Here is a 17,006-nt window from a genome sequence, read left to right as displayed (position 1 = left end):
TCAAACCGGAACGCCCACGAAACCAATCTTCGGTTTCACTCTCGCACCGTCAGTGCTCTCTCCGCCCCATTGGCTGCGCCACTCTTGTTCTTCAGCCTTGATCTGCTCAAACACTTGTAGTTCTTCGGGCTTCATGTTCGACTTGTCCTCGTCGTCCAGGGTCGGTAGACCGTTTGTACCGACGTCAACGAAGTCACCATCGGGCCCGGGTATGCCCAGGCCGGCGAAGGGAGGTTGTTGGAAGACCGAGTCGACCACGAGATACTTGCGACGAACGAGTGGAGGTACGTCGGTCTCTTCCGCAGGAACCTCCTCCCAACGTGCATGGGTGGGTTGTGTGACCTTGGGATAACACATCAGGTTGGTATGTGGGTCGTATACGCCCGTGAGATTTGCTTTCCGTAGCTTGGAGAGGTTCGAGTTGAATCGACTAGGGTATGTTAGTCCTGGTAGTCATAGATAGGTGTAAAATTTATGCATACCTTGCAGCGCGGCCATGCTCAAATTGCCAGTTAGCAGAGGTGATGTTGACCTTCCGTTTTCCAGGGGCAGGCTTGCCATTGGCAGTAGGTACACTGGGCACACCGGTGTGATAGACACTACTGGCACCATGCCAAGCGACGTATTGGTTCTTGTTGTATGGCTCTCCTGGAGGTGGAAGCCTGTCGTTGGGGTCTGCAAGTTCACCCTCTACTGCGCCACTTTCCTTTGCTGCTGTAACGTAGTAATCGTCAATGACCCTCTTGCCGCCGATGATGATGCGCGCGCCAAACTCGCGGAAGACAGATCGTGCTGTGACGACACCGATGGCACGACCCTTGTAGGAATGAGGTATGATGTCGCGGTCGATCAGGTCCCTTTTCTCAGCGTCGTCGATGATGATCTTGTAGAGCTTCATGTGCTTGGTGAAGAACAGATAACTGTCCCTAAACCCACAGCATCGAGCCGGTTCAGTCGACAACATGTACTGTCTGTCGCCCCTGCCCTTGATGGTGAATATGCGCACGCGGTAGTCTCGTCCACCCATGAGGTTACCCAGCTTGTCGACCTTCTGCTCGCCCTCTTCATCTTCTGGTAGGTCAACCTCATCGTTGACTACGTCCATCATGTTGCCCTCTTTGTCTATAGGAACGCGCGTGGTATGCGACGGCCCTCCCTTTGGAGGCCTTCCTCGACCTCCACCAGACGGCCGTCCCCGCTTGCGCTTGACGGGTGTGCCGCCTTCGGAGTTGTCGGGCTCGATGACATTCCAGTCCGGCGGCCTGTTCTTAGGAGGGCGACCAAGACGCTTCTTGCGCGGAAACGGCTGGATAACTGCTGGAGAAGGTGAACGCTCAGAGGGTGCGGCTTCCTCGTCGCTTCCCTGAGCTGCTGATTCAGCATCCTCTTCCTCTTCCTTGGGTGTATCGGCGCGCGATTCTGGTGCATCTATCATATCCTCGTCGCTGTCTTGCTGGGGTGTTGCGCTGCGAACAGGCGTGCTGCGACGCGCTGCAGCTCGCGATGGGCGGCCGCGCGCCATTGTGGCTGGTCGAAAACGGCGTTGATGTGGCGCAGGTCAAGCTAGCAGCAGTTGTCGCGATGTGTTTGCAACTACAACTTCGGGATTCGGATGCAAATTGGGTGAAGGGCGGTGTCGGTGGTTAGCGATGCTCTTGCACTCCAGGAATGCTAAGGACCGCGACGTGAAAGAGCTAAGCAAGGGTCCCGCGCACGGCCCACAGTCGTCACGTGCAAGCTCAAGCCAGGCGTTTTCGTCAACGTCTTCCCTAGACTGAACGTACATTCTCCAATACCTCACAAGTGGCCATCGTTGATCAAGCAATCATACCCACTGCAGTAAACGATGTCAATACCTGTCATGTCCAAGCAACGGCACGACCTCGGGAAGCCCCAAGCATACCGCATCTCCACCTAGGTATTACGGGAATCATGAGAAACGAGCTCGTTGAACAGGTCTCTTCAACATCATACCAGCGAACATGATACCTGGAGTTATTTCTCTTAGAACAAACGGGTTCAGAGTATTTTATGAGCGCGTCGTCTGCATCCGCTCGATCTGTAGAGGGGTTGATCCTGCCAAAACCACCATACGCTCTTGGAACTTGCCACCTTGAAGTACACAGAGTCAACTCGGCAGGACCAGACGTGTATATCAACAAACATGGATCAGAAGTCAAGAGCGCCGACTCCAACAGCTCCCACACACTCGTGGCCTCATCCGTTCGACTAACCCCGTAGCCTCAACCACACTGCCGAACCTACAGTGCAGGACTGGGATAGTGACGAACAGCCACCATGCCTTTTGATCGCATCATCAGTGCCAAGAGGAGCTTTACTGGTATCTTCTCTCGAATGAGTATAGCTCCGTGAGTCGGAGATGTTCCTATCTCTGCTTTGCTATGCTGACATTGTCAAGTCCCTCGCCACCCTGCTCCGCTAAGCACAACGAGAACAATGCACCAAGCTGTGAGACTCCAGGACCGTCCTCGCCTGTCGCGAGCTCAACTATACCTCATTCTAGCGACGAATCGCCTATCAGAGAGAGTCCATCAATGCGCAAAGGTCTAATGGGCTCGTTGCGAAAGCAAAAACTGCGGAGCATCGGCTCTTTACGCAGCTTGCGCTCACCTACCAAGACCAAGCAGTCTGATATATCAGAGTGCCTCATGGATAGTGTAAGTATCTTTCCCCACAACAGAGAAACGACCACTGACTCTCTGTCCTCTAGAGTCCGCTGACCCCGAAGCACCGCCTCAACTCATCGCTTTTACTCTACTTCGAGGAGTCTCCCCCAGACAGACCAATATTCGATCTTGACCGCATGGACCCCCGAACCTCGAGTCTTTATGTCCACCATTCCTCGCCGGTACCGGTCCCACCATCCTATGAACAGATCCCGCAATCACCTGCGGATTCATCGCTCATACCAGATGGAACTGTTCCACTATCACCAGCACCTATCCAGAAGATTCTGGACTCAGAAAAGACCATGATTCATCCGCCACCAGCATACACCCAAGCGTACGAACCAAGTTTGGAAGCGATGAGAAAACCAGCTTCAACAAAAAGCGCTCTGTCTGACAGTCTTCGGGAAGCTGCAGTCTACTTCAATGAGCCCCTCGTTCGCTTTCCAAACCCAGGATCCGACTATCTGCCTATCGACGATTGCTTTTCACTTCCTGCTAAGAGCGAAGACTTAGGTCAGACATCAGCCCGAGAGGATCCGTCTGGGGTAGATCGTATCGATAACTCGCCAGTCTACAACAACCCGGATAAGCCATCAGAGGATGCGACCACCAAGGTCTCCAATGAAACGAATACAGACAGGACACCAAAGGAGCATGCACAGCTTATCCTTGAGAATGGCTACCAGGCAAGCGTCTACCGTCGAGCAGACGGAGAGTGTCGCATGAAAATCAAGCTGCTTGCCTTTTGCAATGAAGATGACGACGACGACAGTGGATGGAACAATGAAACGCCAATCAGGTATACTGCCGCAGAAGAAGAGAAGCTGGCATCACAATTGAGCGCTATTATTCGGGATGCGGGGATTACCTCTGTGTCTGACAGCGAGCTCAATGAGGCGTTTGCTACTGGAAAACTTCCAGCATATCTGGATGTTGACCCAAGTTGGCACGTCGCCGAGAAAGTGAAGATGGGAAAGCGTGATAGTTCCTGGGGCGAGCATACTGGGCTCTACGACGGTAGCGGCTATGGATCAAGATCCAGCTCCCGACCTGTGACTGGTGTGACTGAGACGGCCGACGTACCTCGTACACGTATCCCTGGAGCATTCGTCGACCACGAAAACGAAGCGCCTATGATCATCCGCAGGCTGTGGGACAATACCTATTCGCACAGCCCGGATACGGACTCGCCTGTGAAGGCTATCGTGGCTGATCCCGCAATCTCCGCAGCGCAAGAGCAGCACAACAACCCCTTGCAAGACTACGAAGCCTTCCAGGGCATGTTGGATCTTGGTGGCAGTGCATAGATCATCGGGTACGCACTTCGTTATGCAGGGTCGTTTAAATTCGCTGGGTCGGGTCGGGCCCTGAAAAGTGTGACAGTGACCGATCAGGAACGGTATATCCGGCATCCTTCCCAGCAAACAGTATTCCATCGATAGAGTCTCCATAGTTATCAATGCAGCCCACAAGTTTCTTCCACATAGGCGTCTTCCAGCTCATCCCACACATGCGTAGCGGGGCGTTCGCGTGCCCCAACTCTCATGATGGCACCACTGTACCCAATAGCCGTACATGTAATCAAAGTTCCAGTCCGCAGATCATCCGAGTGTTGCATCAGTTAGTCCAACCAACGGTAATCGAAAGCAGCGAAGATCCGGGCTCCAGAAGGTGTAGGAGGGAAATCAGGCCATGTCGGCTCATGCGACTTACCCGAGTCTGGGACGGTGACTGGGGTGTGCAGTGGAGTTAGCGAAGATGTGCGGAACAGCTCGTACGATGTTTAGTATTTTGGGTGGGCAGCAACATGATCTAACACATGATGATTATGCTGTGATGTGAGACGCCGCTGGTGTGCCGGCCTTGCGCGAGAGTACTTGCTGGCGTGCTTAAAGGCGTGGTGGCGGGCGGCTTCGAGGCTGTTGCCGTGTCCCTCGGTTTGCCCCGCGTGAAGTTCAGAATGCCAGGCCAAATCCATGCTTCTTGTGGGGAGAACGCCAACGACGTCGTTATCCTTGGCTGCGGCATCATCGGCTTGTGTACCGCGTACTATCTCACAGAAAGTGGAAATACAGATCCAAAGAGTATTCATCTGGTTGATTCGAGTCCGAAGTTATTCAATTGCGCGTCTGGCCTTGCTGCGGGCTTCTTGAGTGCCGACTGTACGTTTGGCAGCGTACGACGCGTGCAACATCAGCGCAGCGCGTCGTTCAACACCTGAACACTTTGTCTAACTACGAAGTAGGGTTCGCACCATCCGTAGCTTCCCTCGGCGCGTTATCCTTCAAACTTCACGCCGACCTCGCGAAGGCGCATTCCGGACGTACAACATGGGGATACTCGCAGTCCACCGGAATCTCTCTTTCACAAGACAGCGAATCGGCCATTGGCGGTAGCGGTGAAGACTGGCTTGAGAATGGAACGAGTCGAGCACAATTAGCGAATCACAATAAGCCCTGGGAAGAACAGGCTGCCGGTCCAGAATGGCTTCGGCGCACACAGGAAGGCATCATGGAGGTTATAAGTAGGGATGGGACGACCGCACAAATCGATCCGTTGAGATTCTGCCAGTGGCTTCTGGAAGAAGTGCAGAGAAGGGGGGTCACGATACATCAGCCAGCGACGGCGACAGCCATCATCAAAGACTCAGAAGATATGTTGCGCGGTGTAAGGATATCAAAGGGTGATGACGCCGAGTCGGAGACAGAGTGTAAGGCCCAATCCATACCACCCAACTCCACACTTACTAACCAACTACAACAGTACCATGTAGCCGTCTCGTCATAACCTCTGGTGCGTGGTCTCCACGCGTTTTCAGCACCCTCTTCCCATCCTCGAAAGCGCGCATCCCCGTCTCCTCGTTAGCTGGCCACTCGCTGCTCGTTCGAAACCCATACCACAAACCCGAAGAGCTCGACAAGGAAGTCTGCCACGCAGTCTTCGCGACAGATACACTCGGCTTCTCGCCAGAGTGGTTTGCGAGACTGGGTGGAGAGCTGTATCTGGCAGGGCTCAATAGCACAAACATACCTCTACCGGAGGTTGCAACAGACGTACAAGCTAGTACGAAGGCCATCGAGCAGTTGAAACAGTGTGCAAAAGCTATGATGGTGAATGTTCCGGGCAAGGATATGGAGATTTTGAGGGAAGGCTTGGTAAGTTGATACTGAGACTAGAACGCTGAACCAGTTTGCTAATCGCAGGTTAGTGCTTCCGTCCAGTCACATCTAGCGGCCGACCCATAGTATCGCGGATACCGGACGAAAAGCTCGGGAATACCAGGACAAGAGAGGAAGGCAATGGAGGTGTTTTTATAGCAGCGGGCCATGGTGCTTGGGGTATATCGCATGCGCCTGGTACTGGACTTGTTCTGTCAGAGCTGATAGAGGGACGAGAAGCAAGCGCGAATATTGAGGCGTTGCAATTACCAACGTAGAGTGCTCTTACTCAAACAAAATGTGTATTGGGTACTCATCAACTGGCTACATCGAAACAAACGTGCTGGCCCTGTGACGAGTATGGAATCGGGCTTCTTGTCTCTGACATCATCCAGTGCACGATATCCTTGGAGTTAGCGCAGGACTGCGCCGCACGTTCGCACGATGACTCCGCAGTTGGTCTTGTCGAACCATCATACAATGCTACTATAGCAATTCCAAGCAAACACAATGTCTACGAACCCCGCCGACGAGGTTGCCGCGAGGAAGCGACATGAGCGCGAGACGAATCCCATACACATCGAACAACTGGACGCAAGCGTTTTGGCTGGTGCGTCTAGAGTCAGACAACGTATCGAGAGTTCTCTGTAGCTAAAGACCGTATCTAGCACTGCCGAAGGATATGAACATACTATCGATCAAACAGTCCGGTGAAAGCGCTTGGTGTGAGAGTTTCCGCATCGACACAAAGCTGCAAGATGGCTCGGAGAGGCAGTACTTTGTCAAGGTAAGCTTATGTATATCAGTACACGAGAGAGCCAATCTAATGGAAACATAGACCAAAACAGGCGAACTAGGAAAGCGGATGATGGAAGGTACCTACGAGTCTGAACTACTTTACCACGCTTGCTGCCCCGAACATGTCCCCACACCGATAGCCTGGGGAGAATATAAAGACCACCCGGACACATGGTTCTATATCTGCGACTTCCACGACATGATGATGGAGACACTGGATCCGAGTACCTTTGTCGACATCATAGCTGGGGTGCACAGATCAAGTATGGGAAAATCACCGCTCGGCAAGTACGGATTCCACATTCCAACTCATCTTGCTCATGTACCGAACGAGAACACATGGGAAGACTCGTGGGAGGTCTGGTACACCAAAGCTATGCAGACCATGTATGATCTAGAGAAGAGCAAGTACGGAGTAGACGAAGAGTTAGAAGTCATCTTCGAAGCTCTCCGTTCAAAGGTCATACCTAGGTTGCTCCGCCCTCTGGAAACCGACGGTCGCTCGATAGAACCATGCCTCTTGCATTCGGATCTCTGGCCTGGAAACTGTATGCTGGAGAAAGAGACTGGTAAGATCATTATCTTTGACTCATGTGCTTTCTGGGGTCATAACGAGTGTGACTTGGGCAGCTGGCGTGCTCCGCGGTACAATATGGGCGAGGAGTTCTTCACATGCTACAAAGGTATCGTGAAGCCTTCGCAGCCAGAGGAAGATTGGGACGATCGCAACATACTTTACGCCATGTTAGTACAGTCCCATGGAAGGAGGTGTTTTTGCTCACTAGGATAGTCGCTATGATCTCTTGGTCTCTGCGCTTTATCCCAACAGGCCCGAGTTTCACGATAGGTATGTGTAAAGATACTTACGTTCGAATGTCAGGCTGACTGGCTTCAGGGCCAAAGCTGAGATGAGAGGGCTCGTTAAGAAGTTCCCTGGCGGCTTCGAAGACTGGGAAGCCCGACAAGTGTCTTCACCACGCGACCTGTAGAGGTCAAATGCGATCTCGTCAACGGCTGGCTTAGGCCCGTTCGTTTGCACTTTTCACAGTGACTGCTTACCCCGCGTTTGATGTGCTCGAAGTAACCGTGCCGCAAGACTAGACTGCAGAGACGTCAAAGCGTGCTTTGTGAGTCAGATGCCACCCTCCTCTGCCGTACCCTGTTTGAGGCATTCAGCTCTGAACAACACGGCTGTCCGATCAGAATGGTCAAGAATGAAAGTAACGAAGCCGCGGAAGAAGAAGGGGCTGCGAATAGGCTCGCAGACCAAGAAAAAGAGGGCGCGAATGTCGAAGACACTCCATACACCACGTTCACTCCCACTCAAAAGCGACTATTACTAGGTGCCTGCTCTACAGCAGCGGTATTCTCAACAATCTCGTCGTTCATATACTTCCCCGCAATTACAGCGATCGCAAACTCATTGCGGGTTTCCATCGAACAGGTCAACTGGTCTATCACCTCGTACTTGATAGTATCGGGAATCGCACCCTCGGTCTTCGGCAGTCTGGCTGACGACATCGGTAGACGACCCGTACTTCTTTTGACCCTCTGCAATTACGTCGGGGCAAACATAGGACTGGCTCTTACGCAGCACTATGCGACTCTCATAGTGATGAGATGTCTGCAAAGTGCTGGTGCTTCAAGTACCATCGCGATCGCCTTCGGTATCATCGCAGACATCTCGATACCTGCAGAAAGAGGATCTTACGTGGGTGTGTTAATGGGTGCTACCAACGCTGCACCATGCTTGGGGCCTGTCATTGGTGGAGTAGTTTCAGAAAAGCTATCGTGGAAATGGATCTTCTGGCTCTTGGTCATCGTTGCCGGAACTTTGCTGGTGACACTTGCGCTGTTCCTTCCGGAGACCGAAAGATGCCTTGTAGGAAACGGAAGTCTCCAACCAGCGCGCCTCATGAACAGATCCATATATTCGCTCGTATGCCGGCGTAGTACCAGGCCTCCGGCAGCTGCATCTTCTCGTAGTCGTGGTTCCGCCTTCTTAGGGCCTTTCAAATCACTGTCGGCTCTCAGGAACCAAGCCAACTTCATCGTCATCTTAGCTGGCGGCATCACTTACACTATGTATACGTGTCTCGCGGCTTCCCTCTCAGCGGCAGTCATCGCAGAGTATGGGATGAATTACCTTACGGCGGGATTGACCTACCTTCCGAACGGCATTGGCGGTATCCTCTCATCGTATGCGTCCGGCAAACTTCTCGATCACGACTACAAAGTCACTGCGCGCAGACTGGGCCTCCCATTAACATCTCAATCGGGCAACGAATTCCCCTTCGCAAAGGCTAGACTGCGATCGATATTTCCGATTGTAATCGTTAGTGCGGTGGCTACCATGGGGTACGGTTGGGTATTGCACACGAGGTCGCACGTCGCTATACTGCTAGTGGTCCAGTTCTTCTCCGGAGCGGCTCAGGTGTGTATTTTCGCGACATGCGGGACGCTGCTCACAGATTTGAATCCTGGAAGAAGCTCAACTGTACAAGCGAGTTACAGCCTGGTGAGATGCGCTCTCAGCGGTGCTGGTGTGGCGGCTTTGGAGACGATGGTGCGCCAGATAGGATACGGGTGGACTTTTACCGTCTTTGGGGGCTTGGGACTTTTGTGTGTACCCATACTTTTCTATCTGAAACAGAAGCGTGCTCTATGAAGCAGAGACTTCGTCGTTGGGCGATAATGGGTGGCGGGATGGTCGCGTCGCGACCGTGAACATGACGCGTCTAGGCTGAGGTTAGCGTCCCGTGCCGCCTACGATGCCCCGCGGCAGGTACCTTGCATTAACACCTCACGTCTTCGAGATGACATTACCTGCCATTAATTTGCTCTTCAGCATAAATTGCAACGATCCGAAACACAGTTCATGACAGCGCTCCGCCGCACATCGCGAGGATCGGCATTGCTGATACCTATAACGCTCAGTCATTTACTGTTTTGAGACATCGCTCAGCTCAATACCAAGGCCAACAGTCTGCCCAGCAGTATCAGCCACATCAACCATATCAATCATGACGGGCATCGAGGCCAACCCGAAGACCCAGCCAGAAATATTCCAGCACTCCCCTTTACCAAAAGTGAAGGGCTCCTTCAGATTGATACAAGTCAGACCTGATTTCTCCGTCGACGGCCTCCCCGACTGCTACCTACAAAATGCGCTAGTTCAAGAATCGAACTATGTCTGTCTTTCATATACCTGGGGCGAACCAGGGGACGAGTTCCCTATCAAGCTCGATGGAAAGCTACACTATGTGCGCCAAAACCTCTACGACTTCCTCCAAGCGGCACGCCAGCGTCTCACTTTCTGCACATTGTGGATAGACGCGTTGTGCATAAATCAAGCCGATATCGAAGAACGAAACCATCAAGTTCAGCAGATGGGTGATATCTTTGCTGGCGCGAGATTGGTCGTGTCGTGGCTAGGCAATAATTTCGAGACGCAAGAATTCGTTCAAGCGGTGGGGCAGAAGTTCGACCGCCAGGCCTGGAAGACTTGGGAGGATTTTTATCACAGCAAGCACGGTGATTCACCTCAGGGGAGCAGCTCTCAGAACGCAGAACCGGACTCCAGCAGTCGCTCCGTCCCAGCTTACGATCTCAGTCAAGAGAATACGTACGACTCCGAGATCTCGGACTCTTCACTCATTAAAAAACATTACGATCTCATTGCGAACAATGCGTACTGGCAAAGGGCCTGGGTCGCACAGGAAATGATGCTAGCAAACGCGCTAGTAGTGATGGCTGGAGAACACGTCATCGACTTCCTGCCACTCGCGTACTACTGTGTGCACTCGACAAAGGAGTTATATTTTAGTTCTATCATGGAATATGCGTATCTGTTATACTGGTCACAGGACGACTACCTCGAGAATGGCCCCAGCTGCTCGATCTTGCAGAACGAAAGGCGGCAGGCCACCCATGGATTGATCTACCTCCTACGATGGTTCCAAGGAAAATGTTGCACACTTCGACGGGACCGCATTTACTCTTTGCTAGCGCTTTGCAAGGGTGGCGACAAGGTCAGGGTCGACTATGATGGTCCAGATACCGAGCTTATCATGCAAGTCCTGGATGCATGCAAAGAAGAGATGTGCTTCTGCACTGCCGCCATCGTTGCTCGCATTGTGAAAGGGCCTGACTTCTCCCATCTAGAACAAGAAACTTACGCCATCACTGTAACGCATGACTTCAAGCTTCAGGCATACAGCTCGGACATCGAAATATGTCCATCATGCTCTCAGCAGGTTACTCAATCCCGACCTGGTGTGTACTTTTGCTTGCACTGCAGTTCCGATGTTTGCCAACACTCTCAGGGGCATCTCTTTTGGGATAACACTCGTCGTGACGACGTAGTAGATCGCTTTCGGCGTCGTGCTGGTCCCCTATGGTTAGCCAGATATGATCTCCGCGAGCCGCGCGTGCTGTGTAGGCCAGGAGAAGGAATCGAGATCAACCGCGAAGAGGTCGAAGGCGAGTTCTACACCTTGCGATTTTCTCTTGGTACACTCGTCGATGTCAAGGGTGTCAAATTTGAGACGAAAAGCACGTTCATTCATCGCACACGTGTCGTGGTTGATCACAATATCTGCTCTTCGGCATGAAATCATGCCTAGGCAGAGATGCTGGGTGTGTACGTGCTGTATCCTAGTATTCAGCACGCATGGATCTTGGCAAAACCTGGGTTATCGCGAAAACAATATCATTATGACTAAAGCTACCTCCGCCGACCAAATGACTACATCAGCGGAGTACGTGAAGAATGGTAAACGCTCTCAGACGCCCCAGATATGTAACAATGTACCTGATGCAGGAACGTCTTTGTGGGACCAGTGTCTTTCACGCGCGTCCCAACTGCCCTTTTTGCACACATCACCATCATATGCATCTACCTCTGTGACCACGTCCGACGGCGGCTCGCCTCGTCCCAGTCTGCACGGCTCGGTCTCCTTCCGCATTCATTCAAAGAAAGATCCTTTCCTCATATACATCCTGGCAATACTGAAGACAGGCTTTGACTGTTACGTTGCGTCCTTGTATAGTGAACCCATGTTTGATCTGTCGACAGAAATCCAATACAGCGGTGATATTGCTTGACTTATCATCCTCGACCAGGCCGTCATTGTTAAGTTTGATCTGCTTGCGGGTGTCGTAAGTGCCGGCTGCGCCGCTGATCTTTGTAATGGTGAGCTTTTGTAGCTCTTCCAAGCCCAGGATAGCTTGGAGTTGGAAGTCATGCAAGAACATGTCGAATGAAATTGGGCGGATGGAGAACGTTGTATTGCCACTCCCAGGTGTACACAACAATGGCGAGTAAAGTGTGACGTTAAGCTCGCGAAGTCGTGAGAAGCGCTTGATCGTGGAGGAGTTGACCTTATTGCACCTTTGCGCGAGCTCGCGGGCGTCCTCTTCACTTCGGCCGGGCTCGTCTTCGAGGAATACAATCCCTCGCTGCCCGTTCACGTTCCTTGTTTTCGCCTTTCGAACATGGAGATGCAGGGACCTTGCCTCCAGTGAAACCATGATCCTACTGAGAGCTGTACAGTCGTCGAACTTGAACTGCGCTGCCTCTAACAAACAAGAGAGCAGTTCGCTTCGCAGGCTCTTACTGGTAAGACAAAGAGACGGCAGAAACGGTGAGTGCTTCCTCTTAAGTCGGATAGACTGCTCATAGTCCTCAGAGAATCGCAAATTCGGCCAATTCTGACAGGCTATCGAATGCTTTTCGTCCAGGAAGTACTGCTTGTAGACCATGCATCGAATCTCCTAATAGAAATCGTCAGCTAACGTCACAGTCAGAATCGGTACAGTGATCACACATACGGCAGGTAGAGTCATGAAGAGGTGGAATGCGGGTTGGTGAAGTAGTTCCTCAACGTATGAGTTGAACGCGATCAGGAGCTCTCCGAAACCATCTTGCGCATTGTCGACGTCCAGAAGATTGGTCGCGTCATTCATAGCCGGCGCCATGGTGTCGTTGGAGGCGAGGCGTGTCGAGCGGGTGAAACACGCGTGGTTAGAGTGGAGTGTGTTTAATACAGACTTTGGAAGGCAAGAGCGACCAGAATTGGGAAGTGACGGAGGATGCTGTTCGGCGCGCTCTCTCACGTTTTTGCGGCTGACAGCGGTAGCATTGTACTCTGCAGAATACTTCCAACTCTGGTGAACGAGGTAGTCGCGTGAAAAGTCTGGGTACCTACATATGTAGGTAGAGGCGGCGCGCTAAGGCTATCACACTAGAACCCATCCGGCGTGGTCACCCAAAGTTGCACAGTCCTGCTGTAATGGCACTGCCAGCCGAACTCTAGACTGAGTCGAGGATCTTGTGTGGCATCTCGAATAGCTTCATCAAGAGATGCGTCGGATAAAAGGAGACAGGCTACAAATGGTCGCATACCTAGGTAGATCTGATCTGCCCCCCACTACAAGTCAGGTAGAAGAGCAACTGTGGATGTTGAAGAACAAAACTATCAACTGGTACTTTGTATATTCTCGTTGATCAGCTAAGACTACTAACATGATGGGCACTTCGACGTTACATCTCTACTCGTCATCGTCGTCATCATCGACAACAGGTACAGGGTCAGCTTTGCCTGTGGTCTTGACCTTCCGATCCTTCTCCGCACCGGCTGGCTTCTTGCCTTTCGGGTTGGCGTCTTCATCCTCGTCGTCGTCTTCCTCGGGCCCCGCGGCGTCGTCGTCATCGTCGTCGCTCACGTCGTCTTCCTCCTCCTCTTCATCATCCTCATCATCTTTGGGCTTGGTGCGCTTGGTCTTCTTCTTTGGTGCTGCAATCGAGTGTGAGAAACTTATGTTCGATGATATTGGGTGAGAGTATTGGCTTACGAGGCTCTTCGGCGTCGGAATCGTCTGAATTGAAGTTTGATCCGTCAGACTCGTCATATCTACGTGACATGTGTTAGCACTGTGATGAAAGTTCCATAGTCGAGAGTAAAGCGCTGCCCAGAATTCCTCGACGCTCAGAGGAGATACGTGAGCGCCGAGCGAATCCAAGTTGAGAGCGTTGTGAGCAATGTTGCGAAGCGCTGTCGCGTCAACCGTTGCTCCACCCCGAAAGCCCGGGCGCAACATCGATTCCGCGCCTGTCAAACTCTCGTAGAACTTGGCAACAAGTCCAAAGATCCTAATTCACTTTGAAGAGGGAAGGCGATTGCGATGCCTTCAAGAGGGGATGCATGCGACGCGAAGTGCAAGGGCCATGACGTCAAGGAAGCGCCGACTTACTCTTCTTCCTCTTCGCTCTCATCACTTGGGAGAGCGACAAGCTCCTCTTCCTGGTTCTTCCTCTTTCTTGTGGACATTGTGTCGTGCTGGGGAAATTTGACAAAGGTTGGTAGGTCAAGGTAGTGTTTTGGGGTAGGGCGAGAGCTGAGAGCTATGGAGAAGCTTGCGAGCGGGGACCCAGGGACGGGCGCCCGGATGAAATAGACACCACCTACGCAGGCCTTACCAAGGAGGCTGGGAAGCCAGGGCTCTTGCGGGCTTTTGCTCAATGGCTTAGTTCGGGCTGTTCGGGTGTGTCCAGGTTAGCCAATCATTGGCCATGTGGTCATCACCCGCATGGGAGCACCGGGACGGGGGCACACAAGCGTTGCGCTGATGTTACTTTGCTGCAGGTACCGCTCAATGTCTGTTGATATGAGAGATCCATCGATAGTGTCGCAAAGACATACGTCTCAACGGCAATCGTAGGATAGATAATCGTGAACACTGTGCATCGAACCAGCCTCCACGGCACATGAGGGACACGACAATAACTACGCAGTGTGCTCTTTTACGTCAAGTCATTTGTAATCACAGGAACGCGTCAAATGCAGCTCATATTTGATCCATATATGTAGAATTGTGAGATCCCTGCGACGGCTAGCGACCCGAGACAGCGTTGAAGGCAGCAGGTTCCCATAGTCACGGTGTTGGCCATGTGTTCGCAGCTCAAGGTGCAGAGCTCTCTTCCCAAAACGGTCAAGCTCACCCCACTTAGCGCCAGTCATCGCTAGTGCCCCTCCCGCGGTACCGCGTCTCATTCGTGCTGCCTTGCCGACTTTACTTTCTTACTCTCGATCGTTCCTCAACCGACCCGACACAACGCTCGTTCGCACCCGCGCCCTCCATTCCCACACGCCCAATATGTCGGCAGCTCAGGTCGCAAGGGGACCGCGGATCAAAGGTCTGAGCGATCCCTACCACTATCAGTCCAAAGCAACGCAACGAAGCAAGGCGCCCGTGGTGGCTGCCACCAAAACCGCGAAACGTACATACACCTGCTGCGAGAAACCCGAGATAGATACTTCCGACAATGAAGTCTTGTGCTACAACTGCGGTGCTGTCCACGGCGAAAACAACATCGTCTCCGAGGTTACTTTTGGCGAAACTTCGGGCGGAGCAGCCATTGTCGAGGGTGGCTTCATCCACGCCAACCAGCGTCACGCGAATTCCATGGGCGGCACTATGCGGGGTCTGGAGGGCATGGGGAGCAGGGACCAGGCTGCGATGAATGGCAAGAACTCCATCGTAGCTCTAGGCGCATCTCTCAACCAGCGCGAGGCCGTCGTAGAACAGGCTTACAGCTGGTACAAGCTCGCCATGAACCACCGATTCATCCAGGGTCGCCGCATGAGGACCGTTGCCGCTGTCGCGATCTACATGGCAGCACGGAGACAACCCGAGAACACGCTCATGCTCATCGACCTGGCCGAAAAGATCCAGACCAACGTCTGGCAGCTCGGAGACACGTACAAACAGTTTCTGGAGATGTTGAAGGAGGACGATCCCGCACAGCTCGTGGGCACAAAAGCCGTCCAGGAGATCGAGCCGTTGATGCTGAAATACTGTCGGAAGCTCGAGTTTGGAGAGGATTCTCACAGGGTCGCCGACGACGCCTGTAGGGTCCTGAAGCGCATGAACCGGGACTGGATGGTGCAAGGTCGTCAGCCGGCTGGATTGTGTGGCGCCTGTATCATCATAGCCGCCCGCATGAACAACTTCCGCCGGACCATCCGAGAGGTCGTCTACGTTGTCAAGGTCGCGGACTCCACCATCACCTCCCGTCTATACGAATACAAGAGGACACAGAGCGCGGCTCTCACTGTCAACCAGTTCCGAGAGTTCGGGCCCCGTCTCAAGGTTAAGGCTCAGCCTCCTGCCATTTGGAGGCGCGCAGAGAAGGAAGAGCGAAGGGAAAAGAGGAAGCAACGAGCAATTGAGGGCGGCGACCCGGAGACTACAGAGAACCAGTCTGGAGATAGCGAGGCAGAAGCAGGCTCAGACACGGCACCAAAACGCACGAGCAAGAGGCGCAAGTCAAACGACGGTTCATCTCAGCCAATTGCGACCCAGACGGAAGCTTCTGGTACACAGGATAGCGATCCATCCTCTGAGTTAGCGGCTCTTGACGGCAACACGGAGGCGGTCCTGGAGTCTGTTGTCAGTGCAGTCGAGGAAGTCGAGGCCGGTGAGACCATCGACCCAGACTTTGTCATGCCTAAGAAGCGTGGCCGACCACCAAAGAAGCCGCGAGTGCCTGTTGTCATCGCCGAAGAGGATCTCGAAATTGAGCACGAGCTTGAAGACGAAGTCACAAATACCATCAAGGACTGGGAGGGTATCTTCAAGGAAATCGCCAACAGCGAAGACCACGAGCTACTCAGGCGTTCTGGCTGGACAGCAGCAGAGATGGCCCGCGTCGCCGCCGACACCCGCGACGCCGTACCCGTAAATACGGATCCTGAGATTGGAGAAGACGAGTTCAATGACGACCCCGATGTTGCCACCTGCATCCTCAACCCCGAGGAAGTCCGCCGCAAGGAAGCCATCTGGATCACAGAGAATGAACAATGGCTGCGCGACCAACAGACGAAGATGCTGCAAGCCGAACTCGAAGCCGCAGAGGACAAGCCCAAGAAACCCAAGCAAAAGCGCAAACACCACCAAATGGGCGATGGCAATGTTCTTGAGGGTCAGCCTGCAGCTAGCGCGGCGGACGCTGCCCACAAGATGCTCAAGAAGCGCGCCAAAGCTTTCAGTAACCACATCAACTACGACCGACTCAAGGAGTTGTTCCCCGGCGGTCACCCTTCTGCGAGCCCATCTGCCAGCGGTCAGGGTGTTAGTTCAGCCTCAACCCCTCAAGCTGTCGTGCAGCAGCCTGCGGATGTCGACGCGGAAGGCGAGGAAGAGGAGGAGGAAGAAGAAATGGAAGAGGTAGAAGAGGAAGAAGAAGATTTGGAGCACAATTACTTGGAAGACGATGATGAAGGATTTGCTAACGAAAGCTACGACTACTAGAAGTATTGTCCGTGGTTCATTTTGGGAGTATGGAGAGGTTGGCGAT

The 17,006-nt window shown here is 52.9% G+C and overlaps 8 protein-coding genes across 8 annotated transcripts; 5 read left to right on the top strand and 3 right to left on the bottom strand.

The window, feature by feature from the left end:
- On the bottom strand, window positions 1-1,522 carry J4E87_008050 (uncharacterized protein; the record flags this gene model as incomplete). The annotated part of the gene is made up of 2 exons (XM_049379643.1): window positions 1-430; window positions 483-1,522. 2 exons carry the CDS (start codon window positions 1,520-1,522, stop codon window positions 1-3), a joined length of 1,470 nt encoding a protein of 489 aa, XP_049230530.1.
- Window positions 1,523-2,555: 1,033 nt separating this feature from the next.
- On the top strand, window positions 2,556-3,997 carry J4E87_008049 (uncharacterized protein; the record flags this gene model as incomplete). The annotated part of the gene is made up of 2 exons (XM_049379642.1): window positions 2,556-2,678; window positions 2,732-3,997. 2 exons carry the CDS (start codon window positions 2,556-2,558, stop codon window positions 3,995-3,997), a joined length of 1,389 nt encoding a protein of 462 aa, XP_049230529.1.
- Window positions 3,998-4,650: 653 nt separating this feature from the next.
- Window positions 4,651-6,126, top strand: J4E87_008048 (uncharacterized protein; the record flags this gene model as incomplete). The annotated part of the gene is made up of 4 exons (XM_049379641.1): window positions 4,651-4,852; window positions 4,936-5,400; window positions 5,454-5,845; window positions 5,899-6,126. 4 exons carry the CDS (start codon window positions 4,651-4,653, stop codon window positions 6,124-6,126), a joined length of 1,287 nt encoding a protein of 428 aa, XP_049230528.1.
- Window positions 6,127-6,358: 232 nt separating this feature from the next.
- On the top strand, window positions 6,359-7,635 carry J4E87_008047 (uncharacterized protein; the record flags this gene model as incomplete). The annotated part of the gene is made up of 5 exons (XM_049379640.1): window positions 6,359-6,458; window positions 6,517-6,635; window positions 6,687-7,390; window positions 7,476-7,493; window positions 7,542-7,635. 5 exons carry the CDS (start codon window positions 6,359-6,361, stop codon window positions 7,633-7,635), a joined length of 1,035 nt encoding a protein of 344 aa, XP_049230527.1.
- A 2,034-nt stretch (window positions 7,636-9,669) lies between these two features.
- J4E87_008046 (uncharacterized protein) lies at window positions 9,670-11,259 on the top strand (the record flags this gene model as incomplete). Its single annotated transcript, XM_049379639.1, has 1 exon — window positions 9,670-11,259. One exon carries the CDS (start codon window positions 9,670-9,672, stop codon window positions 11,257-11,259), a length of 1,590 nt encoding a protein of 529 aa, XP_049230526.1.
- A 358-nt stretch (window positions 11,260-11,617) lies between these two features.
- J4E87_008045 (uncharacterized protein) lies at window positions 11,618-12,625 on the bottom strand (the record flags this gene model as incomplete). Its single annotated transcript, XM_049379638.1, has 2 exons — window positions 11,618-12,421; window positions 12,479-12,625. 2 exons carry the CDS (start codon window positions 12,623-12,625, stop codon window positions 11,618-11,620), a joined length of 951 nt encoding a protein of 316 aa, XP_049230525.1.
- Window positions 12,626-13,198: 573 nt separating this feature from the next.
- Window positions 13,199-13,977, bottom strand: J4E87_008044 (uncharacterized protein; the record flags this gene model as incomplete). The annotated part of the gene is made up of 3 exons (XM_049379637.1): window positions 13,199-13,443; window positions 13,502-13,560; window positions 13,901-13,977. 3 exons carry the CDS (start codon window positions 13,975-13,977, stop codon window positions 13,199-13,201), a joined length of 381 nt encoding a protein of 126 aa, XP_049230524.1.
- Window positions 13,978-14,803: 826 nt separating this feature from the next.
- J4E87_008043 (uncharacterized protein) lies at window positions 14,804-16,960 on the top strand (the record flags this gene model as incomplete). Its single annotated transcript, XM_049379636.1, has 1 exon — window positions 14,804-16,960. One exon carries the CDS (start codon window positions 14,804-14,806, stop codon window positions 16,958-16,960), a length of 2,157 nt encoding a protein of 718 aa, XP_049230523.1.
- Window positions 16,961-17,006: the final 46 nt, after the last annotated feature.

This window comes from Alternaria ethzedia (genome assembly GCF_023757985.1).
Source record: "Alternaria ethzedia strain BMP 0044 chromosome Unknown scaffold_24, whole genome shotgun sequence".
NCBI classification, from domain to species: domain Eukaryota; kingdom Fungi; phylum Ascomycota; class Dothideomycetes; order Pleosporales; family Pleosporaceae; genus Alternaria; species Alternaria ethzedia.
This window is presented reverse-complemented; position numbering and strand designations above follow the sequence as displayed.